Genomic DNA, 14069 nt, shown 5'->3' on the forward strand with positions numbered 1-14069 from the left:
GAAAGAATCAAGGGACATACAAATAATGCAATGTCATCCTGGGAGTCTACTACAGACATCCTGGCCTGGACGACGACACCGAAGAAAGTAGAACCTTTCTTAGTTCTTAGTTCTTTCTGAGGAACGAAGGGACACTGCCACCTCAACTGCGCTTTTCCCTACGTGGGACTTCACCTTGCCAGAAGTCAACTGGGAACACCATGCAGCTGATGAGTTGAGTCCCTTCCAACTCAGCATTTTTTATGGTTCCATGATTCTGTACGGTGTATTTCCTTCAAGGCTTACTTAGCCTCCATTTTTAAAGAAACCCACAAGTTTAGTACTGTGCTGCAACTGAAAACAAATTACGCTACAAAGTCAAGTTAAAACTTACACTGTAATAAGTGTTTTATTAAGGAACTGCTATTCAGTAAAAAAGTGCAGAAACTGCTGAATGTTGTTCTCTGTAGTCCCAATAGCTTTTGTAGCCGCGTAACATCAAACAACAAAAAATCCCCCAAAACAACAAGAAAAAAGAAATGCAGCTGAACTCTAAAAAGTGATTTTTTTGAAGAGGTGCCAAAAATGTCAAGGTCCTGGAGAAAAAAATGAACAGGAGAGGAAAAAAAGGTTAATTTGAGTGAGTTCTTCTTTCTCCCTCTTATCCCCAATAAATGTTTGCAATATCTAAACAAATCAAGTGCTCTAGTCCCAGGGAAACAGGGGAGGGGATGGAGGGCAGGGAGACCCAACAAAACAATGCTGTAGAAAAGTTACTGTATTATTTCCCCAAATGGTTATTCTACTTCATTCCTATATATTGGAAACACTTTAGTTTATTATAATAAAATTAATATTTAGAGACCTACTCTATACCTGTAAACTCAAGAGTGTGTAATAACCTGTTTGCTGTAATTAAGTATCTAGCTTTATAAAGAAACAGCTTGCTAGGTTTTGTAATCTCATGTCCAAAGACACTCAAACTCTTTAGGAAAGGAATGAAAGAACTATTTTCCCACCAAGATAATATACTACATATAAATTTTTCCCTTTTCCAATGATAAAAGTATAAATTCTAATAGTTTCTCATGTTCAGTTACCGTGGTTTCACTGGAAAATAAATGAACATGTAATAAAAAAAAATTCAAAAAAACTTTAAAAAAATAATATTATAAATTAATAGTTTATAATAAAATTATATCAATTAAATTAAATAAACATTTTATTGCATGTATTAATTGCCTACCAGACATTTAAGAAATAAAACATAGCTAGGAAGAAAACAAAATTTTTAACTTAATGCTAATTTTAAGTGTGTAGAGACACTAAAACATTACCACAAGTATCAGTTCAAACGGTTTATTAAAATATTTTATAGTTATACAAAATATATTTCAACTTTTCCAGAAGAAAAATCAGAATAACAGATAAAAAAATTCTGTAGTTGGTAGCTAAAAATATCAACAAAACATTCAAAATTTTCTCCCTGTCCAAACTGTGCTTATTCTTGTTCTGTGCACACACAGTAACCCTTTAAAAAATAATTAATAATAATACAGAAATATCTTCCTGAGATTATCTAACAAATCACCATTTTTTTCAGCATCAGGAAGAAATAATTTTACATATATTATTCCACATTTGTCTTCAATATTATACCATATTCATACAGAGATACTTATTGATCTTCATCTCTGTCATTCCTATTCTGGAAATTCAGTGTTCTTTGGTCTCTTGGAGGGTCTGGCATGCGGAGGATTCGAATATGGGGACTCGTAGGCAGAGAACTAAAAATAAAGAATGCATCACTTAAACAGTGTTTCTTCTCCAAGAATTTTAGTATTTCCATCTGATTCTTTACATTACATATTTTCCTTTAAATAACTGCACCTTTTTTCTTTGACAGTTTTAAAAGCAGTAATAAGGGGTGAAGTTCGGGCTTCATTGAACTGATCCTGGGCCCCATTCAATAAAAGCTTGAGGAAAAACAAGCACTCGTTTCAATCATGTGATTTCTAACAATTAGACTGCCTTAACTAGCAAAAAGGTTCTTTTATGAAAACCTCCAAATGAACAAATGATGGAATACAAGTCAGGATTTGTCTTAGAGATCCTGAAGCAGTACACACCATACATATATGTAATCAATCACAATATATTAAGAATGAGCAAAGTTACTAAACATAAATTAACACAGGCTTCTCCACTGATCATCCTAAGTGGATTTTTCCTGAAGATGCCCCCATATTTTTGTTAAATTTAATGCTTGCTGAACATGAAACGTGGAACAATATAACATATTCAAGCTGAACTTGAATTAATTTTTTCAACAGTAACCGTGCAAAAAATTCTTGTGTGTTTATTAGTTTCAGAAAATCTCCACAAAAGGATTTCCGCTGAAATAAAAACAGATACCACTACTCCTTACATACTTTAGTGAGGGAAGACAATTAGGAATAAATCAACTTCTTTTTGAAGACTGCTTTAATTACCCTCTCAGGCTTCACTGGTTATACTGGGTTAATAGAGAGGAGCTGGCTGCACAAGGTTAGAGACGTGACTGTCCCCTTAAACTGGGAATCACTCTACCACAGTTTTATAGAAAGGTTTTGAAAGAACCACTAGATTAAAAATTTAAAACATGGTGTAAGCTATGAGACTCTAGATCAGCAACATTAAAGCCCAGAAAATAAAATCAACTCAAATGAAAAACCCCTTGAAAGTAGTGTAGAATTAACAGAAAAAAAATCCCAAGTCTTTTGTTATTTTGGGGAGGGGAGAGGGACATACAAAGCTAAGGTTAAGAAGAGCCTGTTTGACAAAATAAAACATTTCTGAAAGTTGTTTAATTTCAGATAAACTGATTCAAGTCCCACTGAATTACCATTACATAAGGAAGAGTAAAAAAACAACTATTTAAAAACCCCTTTGAATTCAAAGAGCCATCAGCAATGAACTGCTTAATTGTTTATGTTCTACTACTACAAAGAGCAAAATTTCTTCCTCCTCATAAACAACTTTTTCAAATTACACTCCTTGCAAGAGAGCTCCCTTTCAATTCTTGTATCCTGAAATAAACCACAACAGTATTACCTCATGCTCAGGGGGGTGAACAAAATGAACTGTCGATGTCGCTGAAAGTCAGCCCTCTCCAGAATCATATCGATGGCAATTCTTCTGTTAAGCATATCCTAGAGACAAAACACTTGTCAGGTAGTGGTACTGACAATAACAAATACATTAGAAAATATGACTCTAGAAAACCTACCAGAATTAATTGTTATACAGGCAAGGCTGGCTAAAGAAAATATCTAAATAAGACTAAGAAAAACTAGGAAAAACATTAGGGTAAAAATCGAAAAGCTACAAATGATAGCTTGGGAATTTCTTAGACTGTACTTTTTAGTATACATGGGCAATAGAAAGCTTTTATCAGAAAAATCACACACTCATCTATAGTGTTTTTCTATCATCTTTGATGTACATACAGTACTTCTTTATTGATATGCTCAGATAAACTGTTATTTTAGCAGAATAATGTTTCCTGTAAAAAATTGCCTGAAAATCACCTGAAAGGATTTAAGGGCTTCATGAAACCTATGATATTATGATATTATGGAGCTTGTTTTTATTAGGATTGTTATTGTTATTATCATTATTACTATTTTGAATGCAACCTTAACACTTCAGGCTTACTGAAAAGGATGTGCAGAAGGAAGCTGCAGAAGGAAGCAGGGACTGAAAAAGCTCTGCAGCTGTGCCCTGTTCCCCACGAAAGCAGAGATCTCCCACAAAAATACACTGTGGTGTCCTCGTGTGGTGGGGCTCCATGACTACACCAAGAGTAACCACAGAACGTGTGGACAGGGACAGTAAGGCTGCACTTACTGGCACTGCAGAGGAAAGATAAATTGTGTGGAATAATTTATGGAATAGATGATGTGCCAGTTCTTTGTGAGGCCTACAGTTCTGATTATTCACACTTTTCCAGAAAGATGGATAAACTGCACATGGATAAACTGCACTGGATAACTTTTAAAAGAGGATCTAAGTTTTGAAAGTTGGCTGAAAAACGACTGCTTCACTACCTTAGATCATACTGCCCTTTTTGAAATTCTTTAATATAAACTCTATTATCTTTGCTCCCACTAGGTGATTCCTAGTAAATAAATGATTGATGAGGAAGGGACACTGAGGCAAAATTAAATAAGCCAGTATCAAATCTTTGTCTCACAGAAGTAAATATTTTCGCAAACTCACACCACTCTGCATATTAATAAGTAGGAAATATATCTTAGAAAAAAGAAAATAAATTTCAAAATGGGTTAGTGGCCTGTCCAGGGAAGCTGTACACAAAATATGATTTATCAACTTTAGCTAACATTAGTATTTATTGTTCATTATTCTGCATTTCAACATCTTGGAAACATGCCCCCTAGCTGAAGTATGAGTTTCTATAAAATGAGTAGCAATAGTGAACCCACCTGCTATATTTGCCCTGAAAAAAAGCCACACTGATCTCAAAACTGGCAGAAATCAAAGCACATGCCAAGCCCAAAATGTCCCAGCAATATGCAGGGTCACCCTCTGACAAAAACAGTAACAGCGGAGTTATTATTTTTTATTATTAAATAAACTATTATTTATTATTTTTGTGCTGAACAAAGGTTTGAGCACGTAAATTAACAGAAAGGCTCGTATTTTCTGGATACCAACTTCAGAAACAAAATAAGCTACAAAAGCCACCAAACAAAGCGGACAAGATCACTAACAAATTTTGTTTTGGGGGATTTTGATTTTATTTTGGGGGCTTTTTATAATTTTCAGTGGTTTTAAATCTAACCAAACAACCCAACTATTTCAGTATTTTATACAAATCAGAAAGGGAGACATAGTTTAAGTTTAAACTATACCATGTAGACATCAAATTCATCCATGCATCTGAAAGGAGATTCAGTGATGTTCCATAGAGAAAGAATGAAACAAACTGTGGAGAAGGAACGTTCACCTCCTGATAAGGATCTCAGATCACAATGGGCAGCTTTTTCTTCCTCTCGAGGCTGAACCTTGAAATAAAAATATTGGAGCAATTTTTAAATCTGAGATGAAGACATACTAAAATCATAATTTTAACAGCAAACACATTATACATGAATAGACAGATGTCATTTGAAAACAATTTTCTGCATTTCACTGCAACTGCCATTCTGGAATGGGATGGCTCCTAACCATTTAGTAACACATTTCTAGGATCACTGCAACTTCCCCTATCCCAGGCATACACACTGAACAGACTGAATGACTCTGACGGGGTTTTGTTATTCAAATCTCTATTTTTTAATAGTTGCTCAACAGCGTTTAATAAATGGCAACATAAATGCTTACATAACAGTAAAATCTCATGGTTACCAGGCACAATAGAAAAGCAGGTAATTGATTTAAAGAAGAATTTTAAATGAGGAAGGGATTCTTTACATGGACTACATGAAACATTGTGAACAGCCGTTTGGTTACATTGGTTATGAGGACATCTTGTGGTAATCCTTCAGTAAGATGGAACTTGAGCAGTTTCTCGCCCTGTTAATTGCATTGCCTTTAACAAGTTAAGAAGGCGAGGATTATTTTGAAGTGGAATTTTTTTTTTTGCGGTATTCTTTTTTGCAACTTACATTCCTTGACTAAATACTAAATATTATCTCTTTTAAGAGATATCTGAGACGTCAGCTATTATAAAAATACATTCTGATAAAGTCAAGTGATGACTTGATATTTTATGGACTGAGTTCAGTTCCTCAGATGCATGTCCTTCACCTGTCTAGTCAGGACTGTGACATTTATTTATGTAGCCACAGCATGTTTTTCCCCTTAATCCCTAAAACTGAAGTCTCCCACAGAAAAACAAGTAAATAAACCCATGATAAAACTTTTTGGGATGTATGTTAAAAGGTGCACAGAAAAAAAAACCCAAAAACAACCTATCAAAGCTTTCCTGCATAAGTTGTTTAAATAACAACTAGAGCCAGTATACAATCACACAAATACTGGTGAACTTCCTATCAGTGAACAAGTTATTTTGAAAGACTGGATGACCAATCCACATTTATTCCTTGTAATCTAGCAACCTGCCCGTTTAAAATGGCAATGTTTTTTGTCCTTGCTTGTTTTCAACAACATCCTACTGTCACCAAATGGGATGAAAGAAACTTATCCAACACCAATTTGATGTGATTAAGCAGACACTCCTTCACTCAGGCTTTTCAAAACTCCTCCAGCATGTCCTGCTCAACAGACAAAATCCAGCCCTTTTTACTTACTTTTTCTGCTGGATCATTGTTACATAAGTTCTTTTTACATACCACGCATAATATGCCCACTCTAAATTTAACCTCTGCAATGACTGGTTTTGTTAGTTATATAACTTCATCAATATTCTTATCCTAAAACAATCATTGGTCATCTCTACTGAGGTCTACTGATTGGAATCATTGATATTCAAACCAAGATGGGAAGGGAAGGGTAGGGGGGTTTCCAAGCAGCATAACTGGTGTGCATGACAGTCTCCATAGTATCTTAAACAAAACACAGAAGTCCAGCAACTTCTTGGTGAGGTTCCTATGGCTGCATATTTCAAGCACAACATTCCTAACGTTTCTACACCTTATACTTCATAATTTTCTAGTTGTATTCATAACTAACTATTTTATATGATTAAATTGATTACACGATCAGAATATTTATAACACTACACCTTAGCGTATCACATTTTGGAGACAGAAAAAACAATTTATTCCATCATTTGCAATGCATTCCTAGCACCTGAGACTAAAACATTCACTATGCATTATGGAAATTGAAGTAATATAAAATAACTTACTGTTATGGAAAGTGTCTCATTCTTGTGATCAAAAATTATATGTCCAGAGCAACCTCGAAGACGTAATAATTGCTCAAAGTGGAGTTTACATTGCATAGAAAGGCTCCTTAAAACAAGCAAACAAACATTAGAGCAATAAGTTTTTAAATACATGAAAAAGTGACAACAGATTTTCATCAACTGTTCCACATCATTAAGTATTAACCCTCCTCCAATAACAACATTCTCCCAAAATCAACTGCACTCTCAGGTGGGTGACATTAGACATATTGGAGAGAATCCTTCTGAAGGAAGGTAACAACAAAATCTTCATGGATAAATACAGGATATTAAGGGGACTGAAGCAAGAAAGAAGGGGTGTACACAGAAATGGAGAAGAAGGTGTTAAACTACAGAACCTGAATGAAGATCTTCAAATTTTTTCTGCACAGAGCAGAGGAGAAGTGTTTGGCCTACAATGAAATTATAGGAGCTCAGCACCACTGATTATAATCAATAAAAATGAGTGACAGTCCAGATTATTTCAAGTCCTAGTATGACATTTTACTGACCAAAACCAGCTCTCAAACAGAATTGCCTTGGATAAGTCAGCTCAGTTGAGGCCTTTGGGATGAAACAAAATACAGGCTCCACTATCTCATTACTTTTCCAGCTTTCAGTCCAGACTGCCTCTAAATTCTCAGGCATGGTAAGATTGAAACTGGGAGCAAACTTAGGTTAAAAAGATTGTTGTGAACACTGTTAAATTCACCTTAGGAACTGCCGATACACTTTGAGCCTCTCTGTCATTACTTCATCCAGCTTCGCAATAAATCTCCTTGAATTCTTTAATTTATTGCTTGCATCCTCGTATCTTTCCTTTGCATAATGAAATTGCCTGTTTTAATTAACAGAAAGGTTAGGAACAATATGCATTATATTAAAACTGAGGTATTGTTGTAAATGCTGAAAATCATTTTGATAATCAAAATATTCAAATGAAAGCTTTCTTGTGAGGATTTATGTGAAAGCTAAAAACATTTGATAAGTCAAATAAGACACTGTTCACAAATGAAATGCGGACAAAAATTACATCTTAATTATTTTAAAAATTATTTTCAAAATAAACTCTTTCACCAAGGAGAATGAATGCTGGTTTCCCATGCTCAAGAATATCTGAGGGGAATGCTTCCTTGAAATACACTGAAGTCAAAATGTCAAGGAGCTGCCCAGCTTGTGCATTAGTTACTCAAACGAGAATTATGCTTAATATGCAATGCATCACAAAACAACGGCGAGTTAAATTAGTGTAGTCCTAACTGGGATACTTCAAAACACTAAGAGGGTATCCGATTATTGGTAACATCATATGTATAGCACAGATGCTGCTTAAAATCACTGGAAGGTGTTTCAGGATTCTTAAATCTCTTCAGTACTGGGAGAATCAGTATAACACATTTCCACACCTTCATACAAAGCTTACGTACTAAAAACATACATAAACACATAGTGAGTCAGTAAGAAAACTCTTCTTTCCCCTTCTTTTCCATCCTACCTGAACCGTTTTAGACCGTAAAGATGACTTACTGGATTATTTCTTCTCTGTTTCCACGATGACTGCTTTCTGAATTTATCTTCTCTCTCAAGCGATTCATTTCTGCATCAAGACTTTTAACAGTTCTGCTGACCTTGATGCGCTCCGAGAAGATTTGCTTCGCTTTTGACATTTTTTCCTAAAGGAATATTTGAAACTCAAGTAATTGTCGTATTTTTCAAAAACCTATTCAGTCTTCACAACAAGTATTTTACGCTACAGAAAAACACGAACTCCAATAAAGAACAGTGTTCTTTCTCTTGTCATTACAGCAAACTCAGTTAACAATTTTATTGACAACAGTTATACATGGATAGTTATTTCAGTGCAAGAACTGTAGCCAAGATTTTTAATACAACCACAGTTATTCAGCTAATGCAGATAAATAAGGAACCAAAATCACCATATTTAAATAGGGCAGTCTTCCAAAAGTCTTTGTGGATGTGACTTCAGAGTTAGTTAAAAAAGCTTGATTAGGTAAGTCTTCAAAAGATAGATATGGGGCCTGTACAGGGAAAAACGTACCATCCAAGAAACCAAAACAATATTATTCAATTTAACTTAAGCCATGAATTTTTAGTAATTTTAATCGTCTAATTGCAAAAGATGGAAGAAATGGTCTTAGATGGATGAACCCAAATTTATCTGTCAAGACAGAAATGGTGTCCTGTCAGAAAAAAAAAAGGCCTCAATTCACTAACACAAAATTGCTTTATTTGCTTTACATAGTCAGCACAGGACATAGCTGAGAGAATACTCAGGGTAGCCGAGTATATTAATATGGTCTGTATGTTACACAAGTGGAACAATTTATTATTAAATATTAGAAGAATCATGACCATCTGACTTCAATAGCTAAAAAAAAGAAACCACCACACATACCTCTAATTCCTTTTCTTTGGAAACTAGTAAAGCTTTGTGCTTATTTATGCAAGCCACATGTTCTCTCAGTTTGTCTTCATAGTGCTGCAAATGGCGTTTACTGTTTTCCACTTCTGTCTCAGCCTGGTTTAATTCAGCCTGTTTGGAACAAATCATGATGTGAGCTCTTTGGAGCAGATTCCTGAGAATCTCTCTAGTGTTTACTGACCTCTCACAGGTTGTTATAACTTTTTTTGCTTTCAGTAACACTACTTCTAGAGTCTGGGAGCTTTAACAGCAGCGTATGAGAAAATCTATGCTTAATTCCGACAAGGAATAAATACGTGCAATGATTTTAGGAATTATATCTTGAGGTGATATTTTCATCTTTAAAAAAAGCCATGCTTTCTCCTAAAGTTCAAAAAACCCCATTTATTTTTTACACTACATTCCGTATGGAACTTCTGATGCCTGTGACACCAGCCAGAACTGCATTTTTGTGTGTAAATTCAGTGTCCTGTTATACCTGTAATTTAAAATCATAGAATCATAGCACAGTTAAGGTCAGAATAAAGAATTTAAGAATATTAAGTACAACCATCAACCCCAAACTACCACCATACCATATACACCACTAACCACATTCTGCAGTACAAGCCATACATTTTTAAATGCTTCCAGGGATGGTGATTTCACCACTTGACTGGGGAGTTTGTTCCAACAGTTTACAACCCTTTCCATGAAAATTTTTCTCCCCATATCAAAACTAAACTTCCCCTGGTGCTATTTGAAGCCATTTCCTCTCCTCCTGTCACTTGTTACCCAGGAGAAGAGAGTGATCCCTACCTCACTACAACCTCCTTTCAGGGGGTTGTAGGGACTGGTAAGGTCCCCCTTGAGCCTCCATTTCTCCAGGGTAAACAGCCCCAGCTCCCTCAGCTGCTCCTCACAGAAATTGTGCTCCAGACCCTTCACCAGCAACCTCTTTAAGTATTGATGTTGAAGTGATATATCTTTCCAGAGAAGCAAAGAGGTATAAAGAATGACATAAATTAGGGCATCATTTTCTTCCTCATTCCTGTCAACTAGATTCCTTGTCTTAACAAACAAAAATAAAAAGCACCAAATGAAACAAAACAAAACAAAACAAAACAAAACAAAACAAAAAAAAAAAAAACCAAGAAACAACTCAAAAATGGCACAAGCAAGAAAACCAACAATCATCAGCAATAACGGATTTTTTTTTTTGCAATCCTATCTAAAAACGCCAACTTGCTATATGTCAACAGTTCATTAAACAACTGTAGAACACTTAACAACACATCTGATTTAAAACCCTTTCAGGAATTTCAGTGCTTCTTTTGGTTGTGTTCAGTACTCTAAATAACACGCAATAATGTTTTCATATTCTGAATAAATCTCTTCTCTTTCCATACAGAGTCGTTCTTTTAAAACAGAACATATCTCTAGAATTTCCACATTAGATACATTAGAACAAATATATTTATCTGTTGCTTTGCTGAGCTATTTCCTCACTCCTTTTGTTTGTTCTTTTAATTTGGGCTGGCTACACAGCAATTTACAGTTTAGGTGAAACATGTAAGAGATTCCCACAGTGATCTTCAGTTTTCTTTTTTTGTCTTCCAGTTTTCCCCAGTTCATCCTTCTACAAGTTCACAGTACTATTCATGTCCTGAACTCTTATTTCTGTTTTCTATTTTCAAACCATAAGTTCTTCTTGCCAATGTGAGACTGCCTGTCATTTATCAGTATCAAATTTTGCATGTCACCATTCTGTTATTTATCTTAAGTCTTGCTATTTCTCTGCCATTTCCAGGTGCCTTCTGTAGTCTTGAATAATTAAAACTATACACTGGTATCTTCTGTGATTATGTATCTTCATAAAATAACAATGACTTCATATAGAACTTCAAATGCTATTTTGAGAAATGAACAGTTATGAACATTCTTAACCAAGTTTTCTTAGAACAAACAAGTAAAAACAAACTTGATGCACTAGAAAGGAAATCAAGGAAACAGTTTTTCCTTCCTTTTCCTCCATGACTAAAGATACCTAGAGATGAACTATCTTTAAACATAAAACACTACAGCAGCTACATGTAACAATCAACATCACCTACAGAATATTGCCAAGCTTATTTTCCAGCATGCTCTTAGATGGAATGCTCCATTTCCATTTTCTAGGTAGACCACAGTAGACCTTCAATATATCAGGCAACAGCAAATTCTTTTCTCCTGCCTCACCCCTTCTTAACCTCATTCACCTCAACACACAAATGGAACAAATCAAAAACACAATACAAAATTATTGTTACCTTAATCGGGCCAGCAACTTCTTCTACTTGATGAATTTTTTCTTTCACTTCTTCTAATTCTTTCTCAGCTGCATGGAGATTATTTTTGAGTTCTTCCATTTTTCTGCTTTGTAGCTGCATGTCTTGTTTTACACATTCCATCCTACCCTTATTTTCTTCAGCTTCATCTTGCTGTCAAAATGTATTAAAAGTTAAGAATAATAAAATGGGACATATTTGCAAACTACTGTACTAGATTTTTATTTTACTACCAGTATTAAGGTTCAGTATTACATGAAGTACCAACTCTAGTAAGAATAGGAGCAGCTCAATGTACTTGTCACTAAAGCCCAAAGGAAGAGACTGACAGATCTTGTACGAGCCCACTAAATCAAACTACAAAATAAAAGTTCAAATTTATGTGACTGGAAAGTAAGAGGATTTTATTTGGGAGTTGTGATGAAAAGACTGAAAAGAACAAGGTAACTGCCCAATGGATCTGTGGCCGATATACATCCCATATACAATGCAATGCAGAAAGAGTAAGTGGATTGTTGTTGTCTCCTAGAAAATGATACTATTCCTAATGAATTATCCTCATAAATATTTTCTGATTCAAAATGGAAAATACTGCAAAACCCGGGGAAGAAAAATTTAAATCACCAAAAATAAATAAAATCACTCAATTTACAGAAGTATTTAGAATTATGGCAAGTGTTATATTCTTCACTATCCAACTTTGCTTATTTCATTAGGTCACCAACATTAAAAAAGACATTATTCGTATGTTGATCAGAGAAAATTGGATAATCTTTTCTTACTAATATATGGATGTCTGTTGACTGGTGTTCTTCCATGTTTTCAAGATCTGCTATCTCTGCATTTGCTGTTCTTACTTTTACCTGAGAAGAAGAAGAAAATAGATGTTTTAAAGCTTAACTAAAGAGAAAAGTTCACAGGAAGTCATCACAGGAAAGAAGATACTTGTATTTTTTAGTTTCATTAGTGACTAACAAGAGACACAACTCTTCACACCCAACTGTGGCGTTAATTTTCATGAGCTATAACTTGTTCTGAAAGTCAGGTGCTTTCATTCATCAAGTTATCATATTTCCATTCAATATGACAATTGAATAAAATACATTTTATTTTTTTCTCCAAGTATTTATCTTCAGCATTTCAGACCACATGCCAGATTTTTTTTCTGCTTCTTACTTATAATAATTTACTGAATATAACCTTATATAGTATGTATTAGCTTACACTGCCTATCTGGAGCACCATTGACCACCACAAATATATATCCTACCTAGAAGTACCAGAGGCCACAGAAAGGAGGCTAACAGCTGTAAAATGGTTTATAAAGAAATTAAGAAAACTTAAAGAAGAAATATTCAGCGTATCAAGATGGGCTTTGAATTTACCGGAAGAGTATGAAGATAAGATTTCAGGAATGAAGAGGCAAGGCTCAACAGAAATAAAGGAGGGAGAAGCATTATATGATGCAAGTGTCTTTTCTTTGCAACAACTTTCTTCAAATGTCAAAAAGAGCAGTAGAAATTTCTAAAATTTAGCACAAGGGGGGAAAGATACCAAACAGAAACAAGAGCATATGCTACGATTGATGTGGCCTCTATCATTCTGTCATCAATTACAAGAGCATACTACAAAAATAAAAAACATGAAAGCAAACAACAAAAGTAAGGGTAAAAATTAAAACTGTCAAGCACCCTAAATAGAGTGCAGAAGTCAAAATGAAACAGGGAAAGACTGAGGAGACTCTAAAAACTAACACTGTATCTACTTTTACCTGTAGCTGTTTTTGGTGTCGCCGATGATCATAGAGATGATCTTCATTCTGCCTAATCTCATTTTCAATGGAATGTAAGCGTTGCTGAGATGCTGTCAACTGTGCCCTTTTGTTTTCAATTTCTTTATCCAAGTGACTTTATAAGCAAAGTGATATTGACATGTTACTTACTACACAGATATTATTTGTGACATACACATACAGAAATACACAAATGAAAATAACATGCATGACAAGACAAAGGGTAAAAATACATTCCTTTTTAACTAGCCTATATCATTCCCTCATAGCAAAATTGCTAATGGAATGCCTGAAAGTTAAGATAATCTTTGAGTGCAATTCATTATATATTAATATGAAAAAACTACATTTATCTATTTGAAACTTTTGAGTTTATAGAAATAAATTTTAACATTCAATTCAGTTTATACTACCAGCTATTCATACTAAAATTACCTAATATGTCTCTAATATAATCTGAGCCTCAAAACGAAAGTATTCTATTGTCACGAAGTTCCTTGATAGTTCAAGTTCGTAATCTTTGAAGTACATTTCGCTTTTTCAACTACCATTTTGAACGCAATGAGAGAAGAAAACTCCTAAAAATATAAAAGGTGAGGGAATTCTCAGACATACCTACCATAAATGAAGTCAAAA

General features: G+C 34.6%; 1 protein-coding gene across 4 annotated transcripts in view; it reads right to left on the bottom strand.

Moving 5' to 3' along the window:
- Nucleotides 1–405: 405 nt before the first annotated feature.
- The window catches only part of SMC6 (structural maintenance of chromosomes 6), a 37159-nt gene continuing 23495 nt past the window's right edge, over nt 406–14069 (bottom strand). For 3 of the 4 annotated variants that reach the window (XM_040059674.1, XM_058419953.1, XM_040059675.2), the window contains 10 exons: nt 13413–13548; nt 12424–12504; nt 11624–11794; nt 9309–9446; nt 8420–8565; nt 7605–7730; nt 6854–6959; nt 4893–5045; nt 3073–3170; nt 1323–1766 (listed from right to left, as the gene is read on the bottom strand). In XM_040059674.1, coding sequence (XP_039915608.1) covers nt 1658–1766; nt 3073–3170; nt 4893–5045; nt 6854–6959; nt 7605–7730; nt 8420–8565; nt 9309–9446; nt 11624–11794; nt 12424–12504; nt 13413–13548 — 1264 coding nt within the window. In that variant the 3' untranslated portion in view covers nt 1323–1657. Of the gene's footprint in view, nt 576–1322; nt 1767–3072; nt 3171–4892; nt 5046–6853; nt 6960–7604; nt 7731–8419; nt 8566–9308; nt 9447–11623; nt 11795–12423; nt 12505–13412; nt 13549–14069 lie in introns of those variants that run through there. The other variant, XM_040059676.2, reaches the window with a different exon arrangement.

The sequence above is a fragment of the Hirundo rustica genome, chromosome 3, assembly GCF_015227805.2.
Source record: "Hirundo rustica isolate bHirRus1 chromosome 3, bHirRus1.pri.v3, whole genome shotgun sequence".
Lineage (NCBI taxonomy): Eukaryota > Metazoa > Chordata > Aves > Passeriformes > Hirundinidae > Hirundo > Hirundo rustica.